The sequence below is a fragment of the Trachypithecus francoisi genome, unplaced genomic scaffold, assembly GCF_009764315.1.
Source record: "Trachypithecus francoisi isolate TF-2019V2 unplaced genomic scaffold, Tfra_2.0 Lachesis_group18, whole genome shotgun sequence".
In the NCBI taxonomy this organism is placed as follows: domain Eukaryota; kingdom Metazoa; phylum Chordata; class Mammalia; order Primates; family Cercopithecidae; genus Trachypithecus; species Trachypithecus francoisi.
Window position 1 is genome coordinate 43,055,047 of NW_022681463.1, and position 18,149 is coordinate 43,073,195.

At 36.9% G+C, this 18,149-nt stretch overlaps 1 protein-coding gene across 3 annotated transcripts in view; it reads right to left on the reverse strand.

The window, feature by feature from the left end:
- PIBF1 (progesterone immunomodulatory binding factor 1) overlaps positions 1-18,149 on the reverse strand; it is a 240,944-nt gene that overhangs the window by 106,632 nt on the left and 116,163 nt on the right. For all 3 annotated transcript variants that reach the window (XR_004429040.1, XM_033177571.1, XM_033177572.1), the window contains exons 11-12: positions 17,734-17,899; positions 2,545-2,695 (exon numbers count right to left, since the gene is read on the reverse strand). Coding sequence is in view for 2 of the 3 variants with exons in the window: in XM_033177571.1 (XP_033033462.1) it covers positions 2,545-2,695; positions 17,734-17,899 (317 nt within the window). In the remaining variant the exon portion in view is untranslated. The remainder of the gene's footprint in view (positions 1-2,544; positions 2,696-17,733; positions 17,900-18,149) is intronic.

Here is an 18,149-nt window from a genome sequence, read left to right on the forward strand (position 1 = left end):
TATAGTAAATCTTGAAAACAGGTAGTGCAATTCTTCCAATTTGTTCTTCTTTTTTTGTGGGGTAGAGAAGGTCGCGCTATATTGCCCAGGCTGGAGTTCAGTGGGTATTCACAGGCACGATCATTGCACTCTACTGGCTTTAACCTCTAAGCTCAAGCAATCCTCCTGCCTCAGCCTCCCAGGTAGCTGGGACTATAGGAGTGTACTACCACATAGGGCTTCAACTTTTTTCAAGATTGCTTTGGATATTCCAGTCCTTTGCCTTCCATATGAATGAAATACAAAAAAGCCTGCTGCCACTGTCACTAGAAGAACACTAAATTGATACAATTCACAATATATTTCGTGATTTTGGGGGGAGTGGTTCTTTAACTTCTCTTAGCAATGATCTGTAGGGTTTTTTGGCTTAAATTTATTCCTAAGTATTTTGTGTATTTTGCTGCTACTTACTTCTCCAATTGTTTACTTCTAGTATATTTTTGGGTAATGACTGTATATCCTGCTATATTCACTTACCAGTTTTAGTAGTTGTTTGGTAATCGGAAAACATATTCTTATTATTCCTTTCTGATTTTTATATATTTTATATCTTCTCTTATCCTTATCTCACAGGTTAGGAATTCAAATACAGTGCTTAATATAAATCATATAAATCATGAAAATAGGAATCCCTGTCTTACTCTCCCCCTTAATGTGAAAGCATTCAGTATTTCATCATTAAGTACAATTTTAGCTATTGGTTTTTATAAATGCCCTTTTTCAGACTGAGGAAGCTTCCTTCTATTCCTAATTTGTTTAGACAAAGGGACATATGCAAAGTTACGGAGATAAGAAAGAGTATGAAACTTTCAAGACAATAATATGACATGGTGGGGGATGGCAAGATATGAAAAGTAGAAAGGTAAACATGAGGCTAATCACAAAGTCATGTAAAGAAATTTGACTTTATTGTCTTAGTGAAGACAATAAAAGTCATTAAAGCAGGCATATGATATGAAAATTTGAATGTTACAAAGATTACTTGAACTCCAGTGAAGAAACTGAAGATAAATTTAAAATCTATTGCAGTTATCAGACACTGACCTCGGAAATGGGAACTAGGACAATGATAGGAGAGAAATAAAAGTTTTTCTTACATTGGCCTACAAGTAAATACAGTCCTTATGTGAAAATGTGCCTAAAATAATTAGAACCCTACCTACATTCAGATTCAACTTCAATTGAAGTTTAAACCCATTTTTATAAGAATGCCACAGTTATCTGACTTTTGAACACAAATAATGTACTGTAGCAAACATCACAGCCAACGGTGAAATGTTAATTTAAAATATTTATTAATGTTAGGGATAAGACAGGAAGATAACGTAACAAGAGGGGAAAACAAGAAAAACGGAAAATAGAAATTAAAGATCAAAGATTATAACACAATACCATCAAATGAATTTCTATTTGTAGTTCAAGATTCATTCCAAGGCCAGGCATGGTGGCCGTCTATAATCCCAGCATTTGGGAGGCCAAGGTGGGTGGACCACCTGAGGTCGGGAGTTTGAGACTAGCCTAACCAACATGGAGAAACCCTGTCTCTACTAAAAATACAAAATTAGGTGGGTGTGGTGGTGCATGCCTGTAATCCCAGCGACTCGGAGGCTGAGAATCACTTGAAACCGGGAGGCAGAGGTTGAGGTGAGCTGAGATCGCACCATTGCACTCCAGCCTCCAGCCTGGGCAACAAGAGCAAAACTCCATCTCAAAAAAAAAAAAAAAAAAAAAGACTAATTCCAGTGTCATCTCCCCTCTTAGATATTCCTCGCCTCCTTTAAAGGTGGGATTAATTAATGATCTCTTTTGTATTTCCACTGAGAACTGCATACTTCTTGCTTATAGCATTTATCTTGCTACTCTAATTAGTTATTATTATGTTCATCTCTCCCAGTAGATTAGAAACCCCTTGAGACAGGAATTATTTCCATGAACTCCTAATCCCCAGTTCCTGACAGATGTAAATACTTAACAATTCCGGAATAAGTGAATTAGATAAAAAATAAAAAAGATAAAAACTATCATATTTAACTTGTTTCTTTTTTGACTGCAATTTCTGAGATGAAGATGAACGAATATTTGAAATACAGAATTTTATTTAGAAATAGTCACCAATTACATTTTAAGAAAATACAGCAAAGTAGTTTTATTCTTTTTCTTTTTGAGACAGTTTTGCTCTGTTGTCTGGGGTGGAGTACAGTGGCATGATTTTGGCTCAATGCAACCTCTGCCTTCTGGGTTCAAGCAATTCTCCTGCCTCAGCCTCTGGAGTAGCTGGGATTACCCAATATCACTCCTGGGTAATTTTTTTTTGTATTTTTAGTAGAGACGTCACGTTGGCCAGGCTGGTCTCGAACTCCTAACCTCAAGTGATTTGCCCACCTTGGCTGTCTAAAGTGCTAAGATTACACAGTGCCTGGTCCCAAAGTAGTTGTAGAAATAATGTCAGGCTTCTTTTGTTGCCAGAAAAAAAAAAGTTGCCCGTGTGTGTGTGGGGAGACTTACTTTCTGCAGTTTGCATTATTATTTCATCAAGCTCTTTTTCCAGTTTCTCATAAATGTCTAGCCTTGCTTGATGCTCCGAGTTCTGTGCCTGAAGTTCAGTAATGCGTTTTTCAGAAGACGCTTGGAGACTATAAAATTCTTTGGTTAAAACCTAATAGTAAAAGAGAAGAATTACAAAGGCAGAATTAAATAGGTGCACAGTTAAGACAAAAACATGATGTGAAGACATACACAGGACTTTTTTATTATTTAAATATTAAGAGAAAGTAGCTCAATTAAGATGACTAATGAGGAAATTAAATATATTTATTTCTAATAATTCAGTTGTTTTTAACTGAAAATTATGAAGTACCTTATCCTTATTTTATAAGCTGGATAAAAAATGAATTTAAAATTAGGAATAATTATAGGAGTAATATTAGCATTTGCTTGTTAGAATTTAAAAAAATACCATGTCATATTTACATAGAGGTCATTTACCTGGCAATCAAAACTACCTGACAGAGGCTTACAAAGTTGTTTGTAAAAACGATATGCTGACAATAAATCCTTCAATTTTCCATCAGAGCTTACTGAATCTACCCTAACTATGATCTTAATAATATTTTTGGTTTTCTGAACAGTCATAAATTCAAAGCAGGAAATAAAAAGGCAAATGTGAAGTGCTGCTTGAGGCAGTATCAGAAAATGCCTTTGTGAACAATTAAAACACATTAAAAATGAGTTGCAAAAGCAAGGAAATTGGAGTCATTTTGTATACAAGCAAAAAATCCTACACTCCAATGGTGATTCATCGAAGGAAACACCATGATGACAACAATAAATTAACTAAAAAGATGCCTCTAGTGATAAGGAAATGTTTTAATGCTTAAATTCCAATTACCTAGAACATTTACTTACTATTACAGACTAAATTATGGAGTGGTATTACACCTGCTTCCTAATGCAGCATAAGTAATATACTGTTTCCTGAGAGGCAACAGACTACTACAGTGAAGAATATGGTTTGGAGCCAGAAAAATTTGGATTTCAATATGGCTTTGACACTTACTAGCTGTGATCTCAGGCAATTACTTACTCTTTATAGGCTGACCTTAAAACACTGTTGAAAGAAATTAAGTGAGATGATAAATTTACAGTGCTTAGCAGAGTACCTAGAACATAGTGTTGAAAAGTACTATTGCTACTGTAAGAAATATATGACAATTCTGCATGAAATAGTTTATGCAAATAGAGTTCCACTAATTTAATTATCTTGAATTCTCTACAATTAAACACTTTTAAAGATAAATATTTTCTCTAATGACATAAAGTTCACATTACAAAATGTGTATGATTATGTGTTTTCTGTGATGTGGTAAAAGGCAGAAGGAAAACCTATTTATAGTTCTCAATGAGCAGAAATTATAATTTTCCTTAATTCACTTCAGGTCATTTCCTTCAATTTTCAGCAAAACTTTCCCCTAAAGTAAACAAAACATTATCCCTCACTCTCCATATTCATTCCTTTGGAGAGTGGAGAAGGAATAAAATGGGAACAACATTTTTAGGGTGATTTCCAGTGGCTCTGGTTGGGTCAGAAAAAACAAAATGTGTGTTTTAGATTATTTCTTCTTTATTTTTGCTTGTTGGGAATGTGTTTTCTAGAAACTTGTTAATTCATTATAAAAAAAATCACTGCTCAGTGAAATTATCTGGAGCTTATGTGGAGTTCATTACATTGGGATGTAATTCATTAAGAAGCTGATGATACTAATTCCACTGTCAAAAGAGAGAACCAGTAAAGGCAGTGTTAAATGACTATTCCCACAGCACATCTGACACTTTTTCATTTGTACCCCACTTCCCCCAGCAAAAACACCACACGAAGAAAAACAGGAGAAATGATTAGGGATAAGGAATCAAAATGTTGAAGACGGGATATTTTATAAGGTATTATTTTAAGAAGAGATTTAAAAAGTATTATGAGATATAATTTAAAAAATATCTTCATAACATGAAAAGAGAGGTCCTGAGAAACTACTGATGTGGGGTATCTCCCAATACCACTAGTACCCCATATTACAGAATTTTCTGTTTTTGTGGATTTGTCTGAGTGGCTGTTATAAGTAAACCTACTACTGCTTCTGAAAAGCCAAAGAGAACTTGACTATTGGACCCATGGTAGGCTATAATATTAAAGATTTGTTTTAGTAAAAATCAATACATGAACATTTCAGTTTAAACATGGATACATAAAATAAGCCCATTAATTTTAGGAATCCATTAAATATAAAGTTCTCACAGTAAAATTTTCCTTCGTTTGAATAATACATGTATTAACTGAATGATAATACAAAGATTAAATAATGATAATACAAAATCATAATTTTGCCTTAAACAGAGACAAATATATAAAACCAACATTTTGGGAGCCCTTGCCAATTAATAATTAAGCAAAAATAAATCATCCCCAAGTTAACAATCAATGAGAATATTGGGTAAAAGCCCAAAAAATCCATTATCTTTACCGTCATGAAATTATTTCTCTATAAATTCATTATAAATGAGAATTGTCTCAAAAATACTTTCAAGAACCCCCCCAACAAAATATTCAAATGATGATACTACATTATTCTTTTTTTTTTTTTTTGAGACGGAGTCTTGCTCTGTCCCCCGGGCTGGAGTGCAGTGGCAGGATCTCAGCTCACTGCAAGCTCCGCCTCCTAGGCTTACGCCATTCTCCTGCCTCAGCCTCCCAAGTAGCTGGGACTACAGACGCCCGCCACCTCGCCCGGCTAGTTTTTTGTATTTTTTAGTAGAGACGGGGTTTCACTGGGTTAGCCAGAATGGTCTCGATCTCCTGACCTCGTGATCCGCCCATCTCGGCCTACCAAAGTGCTGGGATTACAGGCTTAAGCCACCGAGTCCAGCCTACTACATTATTCTTAAACCATTCATTCATCAAGTATTTACTGAGGATTCATTAAGAGAGAGGCACTATGTTAAGCACTGCTGACACAATGATAAATGAATAATCCCTGTCTTCTCAAGGCTTCAGTTTAATAGGGGCACACAATGTTAAGAAATTCCCTCAAGACTCAGTTTTATCAACCAGAGTCTTTAGAACCATAACATGTTTTAGAAAGGTGTTTTTCCATATAAGACCTTTAAACAAAGCATAATAATTACTAGTCACCTGCATTCAGAGACCAAGTGGACAGGTCTATGAGAATCCTTTGCAAACTGCAAGCTGAAATTTTTTGGAGGTTATAAAATCAATTTTGTTTGTAACCAGCTAAATGGAATAAAAAAGGATGTGTGGGAGAATCACCTGCAATAGATTATGACTCTACAGCATTTTTCTGAAGAAAGTATATGAAAAAAGTTTTTAATACTGAACGTTGATTTGATTCAGAAGTAGACACCATCTACACATTTTGCTTATGTCTTTTTAAACATACATATATAATATATTTTTTATGTTTTTCACTAAGGCTTTATTTTCTGAGTCCCTTTAATTAGTTTCACTAATCAGAGTACTTTCCAGAAGTGTAATCTTGGAGAAATTACTGTAATAAATATTATTACATATTGTGGTGGTTAAAAGTATGGGATTTAGGCTGGGTGTGGTGGCCCACGCCTGTAATCCCAGCACTTTGGGAGGCCAAGATGGGCAGATCATGAGGTCAGCAGTTCAAGACAAGACTGGCCAACAAAACCCTGTCTCCACTAAAAATACAAAAATTAGCCAGGCATTGTGGTGCACGCATGTAATCCCAGCTACTCAGGAGACTGAGGCAGGAGAATCACTTTAACCTGGGAGACAGAGGTTGCGGTGAGCTGAGATCACTCCATTGCACTCCAGCCTGGGTGACAGAGCGAGACTCCGTCTCAAAAAAAAAAAAAGTATGGGTTTTAAAGTGAGGTTGGTCAGGTGTTAAGGCCTAATCACAGTTCAGTCACTTACTAGTTGTGCGATATTAAACAATATAACTTCTCTAGAACAAAAAAGTAGAAATAAAACATTAAAATGAGTAAGGCTGATTTGTTAGTTAACAACCCCTTCCTTAACTTTATGGTGTATTTCTTCAAAATCTCTTATTCTCACCTTATACATTAAAAAAAATCTAGTGCATATAGCTGTGTAAAGGGATATTGTCACCTAGTATTATAAGTGTATTTTCTATAATATGTGGTCTTAAAATATCAAATGAATGCCATTAAAAAAGAAATATTTTGACAGGCATGGCGACTCACGCTTGTAATCCCAGCACGTTGGCAGGATGAGGCAAGTGGATCACCTGAGGTCAGGAGTTTGACATCAGCATGGCCAACATGGCAAAACTCCATCTCTACTAAAAACACAAAAATCAGCTGGTTGTGGTAGCGCGCATCTGTAGTCTCAGTTATTTGAAAGGCTGAGGCACAAGAATCACTTGAACCTGGGAGATGGAGGTTGTAGTGAGCCGAGATGGCGCCATTGCACTCCACCCAGGGTGACAGAGCAGGACTCCTCCTCCTCCTCCTCAAAAAAAAAAAAAAAAAAAAAAAAAAAATCTTGGTATTTTGGATAAATGACAAATGGATGCAACATATGTATTTTCAAATTAAAGACAAACCAGTTGTATTTTATGATATCTATCCTGTAACTGAATTGCATTATAATTTGGGGGACACTAATACCTGATTTTCAATTGAGAAAGGCTTCTAATTGAATAACTGTCTTTGCATTGTAGTTTCTGTTTAATGACCTATAATTTCATATTTTTGTAACTGTAAAATAAACCTTCATATACAGAAAGGAAAACTGGAAGATTAAAATGCTTGAGTTTATTAGTGGGCACACTATTGTGGGATCTGAAAAGTGAAAAAAAAATTATCTTTTACCCAACAAATAATTATCTTTTGGGAAAAGATACTTTCATTTTCCTAGCATTTCCCAACTTAACTAAAACAAAATTCTATAGCATCAAAACAACATTTTGAGGATTTCTATGAATTGGTACTGAGCATAAATGGTTGTTTTATATGAGTCAAACAGATATAACAACATTATGAAGCAGTTGCTATTATTATTCCCAAAGAAAATGAGTAATTTATCCAGAGTATGGTGAATAACTGGGTTCAAATCTTAGATCTGTTGAGCCTAAAGCCCACAGGCCAATCCCTACCCAATACCACTAGAAGAGATTCTATCTGGGCAGAAAAGACCTTCCGTTTTTCTTTTATGATAAAACTAAGGAGAAAAGTTTTCAAATTCTACCACTGCCGAACAGTAAGGATGCGGATGCTCTGGTTAATTGTCTAGAGCTTGCAGTCCAATACCAGAGCCACTAAATACATGTAGCTAATTTTAGATTTAAGATTAACTAAAGAAGCTTGATTCCTCAGTGCACCAGCCATATTTCAAGTGCTAAATGACCACACGTGGCAAGTGGCTACTGAACTGGATAGTGCAGATATAGAACATTTCCATCATTACAGAAAGCTCTATTCAAAGCCCTGTTCAATATTCTTAGTTTCTTGAAGATAGGAATCAATTCTTAAAATTTGTGTGTGTAATTGGGCCCAGCACATGCTTACTGCCTAATAGATGCTCAGTTACAAAGTACTGCATACTATCAATTCAATTAACTATGTGCCAGGCTCTGGCTGAGACCTAGTAACATATTTTTAAAAAGGCCTTAGTCTAGGGGGGAGAATGAAGAAATAAAAATCACCCATAATTACACCATTTATAAATAAACTTTAGTGGCTGGATATGTTTGGCTGGGCACAGTGGCTCGTGCCTGTAATCCTAGCACTTTGGGAGGCTGAGGCAGGGGGATCACTTGAGGTCAGGAGCTCAAGGCGAGCCTGGCCAACATGGTGAAATCCCATTTCTACTAAAAATATAAAAACATTAGCTGGGTGTGGTGGTGCATGCCTGCAATCTTAGCTACTCAGGAGGCTGAGGTGGGAGGATGGCTTAAATTGGGGAGGCAGAGGTCGCAGTGAGTCGAGACTGTGACACTGCATTCCAGCCTGGGAGAGACAGAGTGAGACTGTCTCCAAAAAAAAAAAAAAAAAAAAAACAAGGATTTATTTCCTTCGAATGTTTTTCTATGTATATTGATTTTTACTGAACATGTAAACCATAGTCAAGACCATACTAATTTCACAACTGTATCCTTCATTCCATGTTTTAAATTAGCCTTTTCCCCAAATCTAAAATACCCAAGAACATGAAGTGCATGGACACAGCAAAATACACTATTTATAATATGCTAATTGAAAGCTTCATCTACTGTTGGACACTTAAGTTACTTCCAATTTTTACATAATAAATAATGCTGCGACATGCATCATTTATATAAACCTTTATACGTATCTCTATTTCCTTACATAAAATTCCTTCAAGTAAAATTACTGGATCAGCTTTTTTTTTCCTTTCCATTTTATTTTGGGGGTTTACTTAATATTTAAAAGCTGAGGAAAGAGTAATACCACCCACTTGGTATATTGCCTACTGATGCAGAGAGTACAGGCTCTGATGCCAACAATCAATTTTTTTTTTTAAAGCCACATGGCCCTTATTTATTTATTTTTCCGTAAGTTATTAGGGGTGCAGGTGGTATCTGGTTACACAAGTAAGCTCTTTAGCGGTAATTTGTGAGATCCTGGTGCACCCATCACCCAAGCAGTATGCACTGCACCATGTATGTAGTCTTTTACCCCTTGCCCCCATTCCACTCTTCTCCCCAAGTACCCAAAGTCTATTGTATCATTCTTATGCCTTTGCATCCTTATAGCTTAGCTCCCACATATCAGTGAGAACATGCGACATTTGATTTTCCGTTCCTGAGTTACTTCCCTTAGAATAATAGACTCCAGTCTCATCTAGGTCATTGCAAATGCTGTTACTTCATTCATTTTTATGGCTGAGTAGTATTCCATATATATATATATATAATATATATATATCACAGTTTCTTTATCCACTCGATTGATGGGCATTTGGGTTGGTTCCATGATTTTGCAATTGTGAATTGTGCTGCTATAAATGTGTGTGCAAGTATCTTTTTCAAATAATGACTTATTTTCCTCTGGGTAGATGCCCAGTAGTGGGACTGCTGGATCAAATGGTAGTTCTTCTAGTTCTTTAAGGAATCTCCACACTGTCTTCCATAGCAGCTGTACTAGATTAAATTCCCACCAGAAGTGTAGAAGTGTTCCCTAATTCCCGCATCCATGCCAACATCTACTGTTTTTTTTTTTTTTTTCTTTTTTTTGAGAAGGTGTCTTGCTCTTGTCAACCAAGCTGGAGTGTAGTGGCACGATCTTGGCTCACTGCAACCTCTTCCTTCCGGGTTCCAGTGATTCTCCTGCCTCAGTCCCCCGAGTAGCTGAGATTACAGGCACCCGCCATCATGCCTGGCTAATTTTTGTATTTTTAGTAGAGACAGGGTTTCACCATGTTGGCCAGGCTGATCTCGAACTCCTGACCTCAGGTGATCCACCTGCCTCGCTCTCCCAAAGTGTTGGGGTATTACAGGCGTGAGCCACCTCGTCCAGCCTACTGTTTTTTGATTCTTTGATTATGGCCATTCTTGCAGGAGTAAGGGGGTATTACATCGTGGTTTTGTCTTGCATTTCCCCAATCATTAGTGATATTGAGCATTTTTTCATGTTTACTGGCCATTTGTATATCTTCTTTTGAGAACTGTCTATTCATGTCCTTAGCCCACTTTTTGACGGGACTGTTTTTTTTCTTACGGATTTGAGTTCACTGTAGATTCTGGATATTCGTCCTTTGTCAGATGTAGATTGTGAAGATTTTCTCCCATTTTGTGGTCTGTTTACTCTGTTGATTGTTCCTTTTGCTGTGCAAAAGCTCTTTAATCAGGTCCCAGCTATTTAGCTTTGTTTGTTTTTTGTTTTGAGATGGAGTTTTGCTCTGGTTGCCCAGGCTGCAGTGGAATGACACGATCTCGACTCACCGCAACCTCTACCTCCCGAGTTCAAGCGATTCTCCTGCCTCAGCCTCCCGAGTAGCTGGGATTACAGGCATGTGCAACCACACCTGGCTAATTTTGTATTCTTAGTAGAGATGGGGTTTCTCCATGTTAGTCAGGCTAGTCTTGAATTCCCAACCTCATGTGATCTGCCTGCCTTGGTCTCCCAAAGTGCTGGGATTACAGGCATGAGCCACTGCACCTAGCCAGCTTTGTTCTCATTGCAATTGCTTTTGGGTTTCTGGTCATGGAATCCTCGCCTAAGCCAATGCCTAGATGGGTTTTTCTGATGTTAGCTTCTAGAATTTTTATAGTTTCGGGTCTTAGGTTTAAGTCCTTAATCCATCTTGAGTTGATTTTTGCATTAAGGTGAGAGATGAGAATCTAGTTTCATTCTCCTACCTGTGGCTAGCCAATTATCCCAGCACCATTTGTTGAAAAGGGTGCCCTTTCCCCACTTTATGTTTTTGTTTGCTTTGTTATAGATCAGTTGGCTGTAAGTATTTGGGTTTATTTCTGGGTTCTCTATTCTGTTCCATTGGCCTATGTGCCTATTTTTACACCAGTGCCACACTGTTTTGGTGACTATGGCCTTATAGTATAGTTTGAAATCAGGTAGTGTGATGCCTGCAGATTTGTTCTTTTTGCTTAGTCTTACTTTTGCTATGTGGGCTCTTCTTTGATTCCACATGAATTTTAGAATTGTTTTTTCCTAACTCTGTGAAGAATGATGGTGGTATTTTGATGGGGGTTTCACTGAATTTGTAGATTCTTTTGGCAGTATGGTCATTTTCACAATATTGATTCTACACATCCGTGAGCATGGGATGTATTTCCATTCGTTTGTGTCATCTATGATTTCTTTCAGCAGTGTTTTGTAGTTTTTCTTGTAAAGGTTTTTTGACTCCTTTGTTAGGAATATTCCTAAGTATTTTATATATTTTTTGCAGCTATACTAAAAGGAGTTGAGTTCTTGATTTGACTGTTTAGTCGTTGTTGGTGTATAGAAAAACTACCGATTTGTGTGCGTCAATCTTGGATTCGGAAACTTTGCTGAATTGTTTTATCATTTCTAGGAGCTTTCTGGAGTAGTCCTTAGGGTTTTCAAGGTAAACGATCATATGGTAAGCAAACAAGGACAGTTTGACTTCCTCTTTACTGATCTAGATGCCCTTTATTTCTTTCTCGTTTGATTGCTCTGGCTAGGACTTCCAGTACCATGATGAGGAGGAGTGGTGAGAATGGGCATCCTTGTCTTGTTTCAGTCCTCAGGAGGAATGCTTTCAACTTTTTCCCATTCAGTACTATATTGGCTGTAGGTCTGTCATAGATGGCTTTTACTATGTTAAGGTATGACGATTTTGCTAAGGGTATCAATCATAAAGCGATGCTGGGTTTTGTCTAATGCTTTTTCTGCATCTATTGAGATATAATTTTTGTTTTTAATTCTGTTTATGTGGTGTATCACATTTATTGACTTGCATACGTTAAACCATCCCAGCATCCCTGGTATGAAATCTACTTGGTCATGATGGACTATCTTTTTGATACATTGTTGGATTCGGTTAGCTAGTATTTGTTAAGGATTTTAGCATTTATGTTCATCAAAGATATTGGTCTGTAGTTTTCTTTTTTGGTTGTATCCTTTCCTGGTTTTGGTATTAGGGTGATGCTGGCTTCATAGAATGAATTAGGGAGGGTTCCTTCTTTCTCTATCTCGTGAAATAGTGTCAAAAGGATTGGTACCAATTCTTCTTTGAATGTCTGCTGGAATTCTGCTGTGAATCCATCTGGTCCTGGACTTTATTTTTGGTAATTTTAAAATTACTGTTTCAATCTTGCTGCTTGTTATTGGTCTTTTCAGGGTATCTAATTCTTCTTGATTTAAGTTTGGAGGGTTGCATTTTTTCAAGGAATTTATCCATCTCTTTTAGGTTTTCTAGTTTATATGTGTAATGGTATTCACAGTAGCCTTGAATAATCTTTTGTATTTCAGTGGTGTCAGTTGTAATATCTCCTGTTTCATTTCTCAGTGAGGTTATTTGGATTTTCTTCTTTTCTTGGTTACTTTTGTTAATGGTCTTTTTTTTTTTTTTTTTTTTTTGAGATAAGAGTTTTGCTTGTTGCCCTGGCTGGAGTGCAATGGTGCAGTTTCTGCTCACTGCAACCTCCGCCTCCCAAGTTCCAGCAATTCTCCTACCTCAGCCTCCTGAGTAGCTGGGATTACAGGCATGCACCACCATCCACCATGCCCAGCTTATTTATTTATTTTTTTTTTTTTGCATTTTTAGTAGAGACGGGGTTTCTCCATGTTGGTCAGGCTGGACTCAAAACTCCTGACCTCAGGTGATCTGCCCACCTCAGCCTCCCAAAGTGCTAGGATTACAGGCATGAACCACCATGCCTGGAATGATCTATCAATTTTATTTATCTTTTCAAAGAACCAGCTTTTTGTTTCATTTATCTTTTGTATTTTTGTTGTTGTTGTTGTTCAAATTTCATTTAGTTCCGCTCTGATCTTGGTTATTTCCTTTCTTTTGCTGGGTTTGGTTTATTCTTGTTTCTCTAGTTCCTTCAGGTGTGACCTTAGATTGTCTGTCTGTGCTCTTTCAGACTTTTTGATGTAGGTGTTTAGGGCCATGAACCTTCCTCTTAGCTTTGCCTTAGCTGTATTCCAGAGGTTTGGATAGGTTGTGTCATTATTGTCATTCAGTTCAAACAATTTTTAAATTTCCATCTTGATTTCATTTTTGACCCAATGCTCATTCAGGAGCAGGTTATTTAATTTCCATGTATTTGTGTGGTTTTGAAGGTTCCTTCTAGAGTTGATTTCCAGTTTTATTCCACTGCAGTCTGACAGAGGGCTTGATATAATTTCAATTTTCTTAAATTTATTGAGGCTCATTTTATGGCCTATCATATGGTCTATCTTGGAGAAAGTTCCATGTGCTGTTGAATAGAATGTGTATTCTGCAGTTGTTGGATGAAATGTTCTGTTTATATCTGTTATGTTCATTTATTCCAAGGTACAGTTTAAAGCCAGTTAAATCCATTGTTTCTTTGTTGACTTTCTGTCTTGAAGACCTGCCTAATTCTGTCAGTGGAGTACTGAAGTCCTCCACTATTATTGTGTTGCTGTCTATCTCACTTCTTAGGTCTATTAGTAATTGTTTTATAAATTTGGGAGCTCCAGTATTAGATGCATTGTGATATTTTCCTGTTGGACAAGGCCTTTTACCATTACATAATGTCCCTCTTGGTCTCTTTCAACCACTGTTGCTTTAAAGTTTTTTTGTCTGATACAAGAATAGCTACCCCTGCTCGCTTTTGGTGTCCATTTGCATAAAATGTCTTTTTCCACACTTTTACTGTAAGTTTATGTGAGTCCTTATTTGTTAGGTGTGTCTCCTGAAGGCAGCAGATAGTTAGTTTGTGAGTTCTCATCCATTCTGCGGTTCTGTACCTTTTTAAAGTGGAGCGTTTAGGCCATTTACATCCAATGTTAGCACTGAAATGTGAGGTACCATTGCATTCATCATGCTCTTTGTTGCCTGTCTACTTTTTATTGTTTGGATTTTTAACTTATATTTTTGTTTTATAGGTCCTGTGTGATTTATGTTTTAAAGAGATTTTGTTTTGATATGTTTCCAGGATTTGTTTCAAGATTTAGAGCTCCTTTTAGCTGTTCTTGTATTGGTGGCTTGGTAATGGTGAATTCTCTCAGCATTTGTTTATCTGAAAATGAGTGTATCTTTCCTTCATTTATGATGCTTAGTTTCACTAGATACAAGATTATTGGCTTATAATTGTTTTGTTTGAGGAGGCTGAAGATAGGACCCTCTAATCCTTTCTAGCTTGCAGGCTTTCTGCTGAGAAATCTGCTGTCACAGCTCTTAAGATTCCTTCCTTTGTCTTAACTTTGGATAACCTGATGGCAATGTGCCTAAGTGAAAATCTTTTTCCAATGAATTCCCCAGGTGTTCTTTGTGTTTCTTGTATTTGTATGTCTAGGTCTCTAGCAAGGCCAGGGAAGTTTTCCTCAATTATTTCCCCAAATACGTTTTCCAAGCATTTAGAGCTGTCTTCTTCCTCAGGAACACCAATTATTCTTAGGTTTGGTTAACATAATCCCACACTTCTTGGAGGCTTTGTTCGTATTTTCATATTCTTTTTTCTTTGTCTCTGTTGGATTGTGTTAATTCAAAGACTTTGTCTTCAAGTTCTGAATTTCTTTCTTCTACTTGTTCAATTCTATGGCTGAGACTTTCCAGAGCATTTCGCATTTCTAACAGCATGTCCAAAGTTTACTGAATTTTTGATTTTTTTTATTCTTTTAGCTATTTCCTTGAATATTTCTCCCTTCACTTCTTGTATCATTTTTTTTTTTTTTTTTGGATTTCCTTGCACTGGACTTCACCTTTCTCTGTTTCCTCCCTGATTAGCTTAATAACTAACCTCTTAAATTCTTTTTCAGGTAAATCAGGGATTTCTTGGTTTGGATCCACTGCTGGTGAACTAGTGTGATTTTGGGGGGCGCTGAAGAGCTTCCTTTTGTTATATTACCAGGGTTGGTTTTCTGGTTCCTTCTCATTTGGGTAGGCTCTGTCAGAGGGAAAGTCAAGGGCTGAAGGCTATTGTTCAGATTCTTTTGTCCCACGAGGTGTTCCCTTGATGTAGTACTCTCCCCCTTTTCTGCGGATGTGGCTTCCTGTGAGCCGAACTGCAGTGATTGTTGTTGCTCTTCTGGGTCTAGCCACCCAGCAAGTCTACTCAGCTCCAGGCTGGTACTGGGGGTTTCTGCACAGTCTTATGATGTGAACTGTCTGTGGGTCTCCATCATGGATACCAGCACCTATTCCGGTGGAGTGGCAGAGCGTACAATGGACTCCATGAGGGTTCTTAGCTTTGGTGGTTTAATGCTCTATTTTTGTGCTGGTTGGCCTTCTGCAAGGAGGTGGTGCTTTCCAGAAAGCATCAGCTGTATGGAAAGGGACCAGCAGTGGGTGGGGCCCTGGAACTCCCAAGATTATATATGTCCTTTGTCTTTTGCTACCAGGGTGGGTAGGGAAGGACCATCAGGTGGGGGCAGGGCTAGCTGTGTCAGAGCTCAGACTACCCTTAGGTCAGTCTTGCTGCAGCTAATATGGGGAATGGGAATGAGATTCCTAGGGCACTGGAGTTGTGTACCTAGGAGGATTATAGCTGCCTCTGCTGAGTCATGCAGGTTGTCAGGGAAGTTGGGAAAAGCCACCAGTCACAGACCTCATCCAGCTCCCACGAAAACTGAAGGGCTGGTCTCACCCCCACTGCCCCCCGACACAACAGCCCCTAGTCTGTTTCCAGGCCCAGGGCGAGTTGGGCTTGAAAACTTGCCCGAGGCTTTCCACCTCTCAGAATATTTGGGGTGTCTCCCAGGTCCTGCAGGAGCAGTCCGCTTCCTTCAGAGGGTCTGCGGGTCCTCTTAGGATTGCTGGTTTGTTCTTGCAGTTGATCTGAAGCTAAAATTCACAATCTGGTCAATCTTCTAAGGCCTTTAACACAGATTACCATAATGTCCAGAAGGGCTGGACATTCATTTTCTGACTCATGAGATTTCACACTTTAGGGTACTCTTGCCAGCACTTTAAAAACAACACACAGACCTATCTAAAGGTAAAAAAAAAGTTTAAATTTATATTTGTTAATTTTCAGTGAGAATTCGTATTTTCATTTATTTGTTAGCAATTTGCATTTCATTTCTTGGAAATGGTCCATTCCTTTTTTTCCCCACTTATTTATGTAGAAGGGGAAAGTATGTCGCCTTGATAAAATATCTTTTAAAATTAAGGACATAAGCCCTTTGTCATATATAACACAAATAGTGTTTTTCAGTTTCTATTTTACCTTTAATGTTATTCATATTATTTTAAATATCAATTTTAAATATAAATTTTACAAATTTATGAATTTTATGAATTTATGAATTTTAAATTTTATGAATTTAAAAAATAAATTCAGCTTTTATTTTTCCTATATAATTTCTTTCCTTGGCTTCATCAGATTAACAGATTAATTCCCAAAGTAAACATAAGATATAATTTCATCTGTATTTACTTAAAAAATTTTTTTTGACAGAGTCTTGCTCTGTTGACCAGGCCAGAGTGCAGTGATGTCACCTCAGCTCACTGCAGCCTCGACCTCCTGGGCTTAAGCAGTCCTCCCTGCCTCAACCCCCAAGTAGCTGGGACTACAGGTGTGTGCCACCACACCTAACTAACACATTTTTTAAGTAGTAGATGAAGTTTCACTATGTTGGCCAGGCTGGTCTAGAACTCCTGACCTCAGGTGATCCACCAACCTCAGTCTCCAAAAGTGCTGGGATTACAGGCATGACTCACTGCACCTGGCTCATCTGTATTTACTTCTAATACTTTTATAGCTACACACACACACTATATGTATATAATATATATTATATATATATATGCACCCTAGTAATCCATCTGCTATATGGTATGAGGTATTGAGTCAACTATTTTCTCTAAATATTCAAATGATTATCACAGCATCATTTATTGTCCAATCCATACTTTCCCTACTGATTTGAAATGTGACCTTTACCATGTATAAATTCTTAAATTTATGTAAATATGTTTCGGGGCTTTGCATTTTATACCATTCGTGAACTAATTTTGTGTGCAGCTTAATTATTCTTGCCTCAGAACACACTTTAAAATGTGATATATATTTCCATTATTTCTTTTTAAAAAGTACTTTTAAAAATATTGACTATTCTGTGTTTGTTTTTCTTTCCAGTTGTACTATAGAATTATTTTCAGTTAAAAAATATGCTGGCGTCGGATTAGATAGAAACATCGTATTATTCGATGAAAACTGAAAAAAATGTATACTTCATTCCCTTCCAGAAACATGTTGTTTCATTTCACGTCAGTGAAGTTCTATAGTTTTCTTCATAAAGATTCTGCACTGTTCTTATTAAAAATATTCCAAGTCATTATGTATTTTTGGTTGCTATTGTAAATGAGATTTTTCTTATTTTTGTTTCCTAACAATTCCATTCCTTTTCAGTATACATCTTTCTGAAATACATATTTCCTTTTCTTTTTTGCAGGATAGTGCCACATCCTATAGGAGAAACGAAGCTCAATATAACTCTCGCACTTAGGGACTTTACATGCCATGCTAATGTGGAAAGAAAAGCTTGTACATGTACCTCCAATTTTTTCTGATATTTTTCACATTCCAATTGACACTGTGTAAGATTTCTTGCCGTTTCCTCTTGTAGAAGTTGAACACGCTCACTTTCAAAAGATTTTAATTTACTTTGATGGAGAAATTCTGTTACTTTGTTTTCTGTACTAAGTTGTAGTTCTCTGTACCTGAAAGAAGCAGAATGGTTATGACACTCTAAAGAAAGCAGTCTCAATGATTTATATACTCATAAACCTTACTTCTACATTTTCTACTCCCCTATATTTGTGCAGTTAATAATTTACATTTATTTAGCAAAGTTTTTATAAAGAATTTAGGTAGGTGTATGTATGAAAATATGTAATTCCAGTGAACATATCAATTAACTTTTACCATTCTACCCTTATTTTCATTCCTTCTACCCCAAAATAATTATTT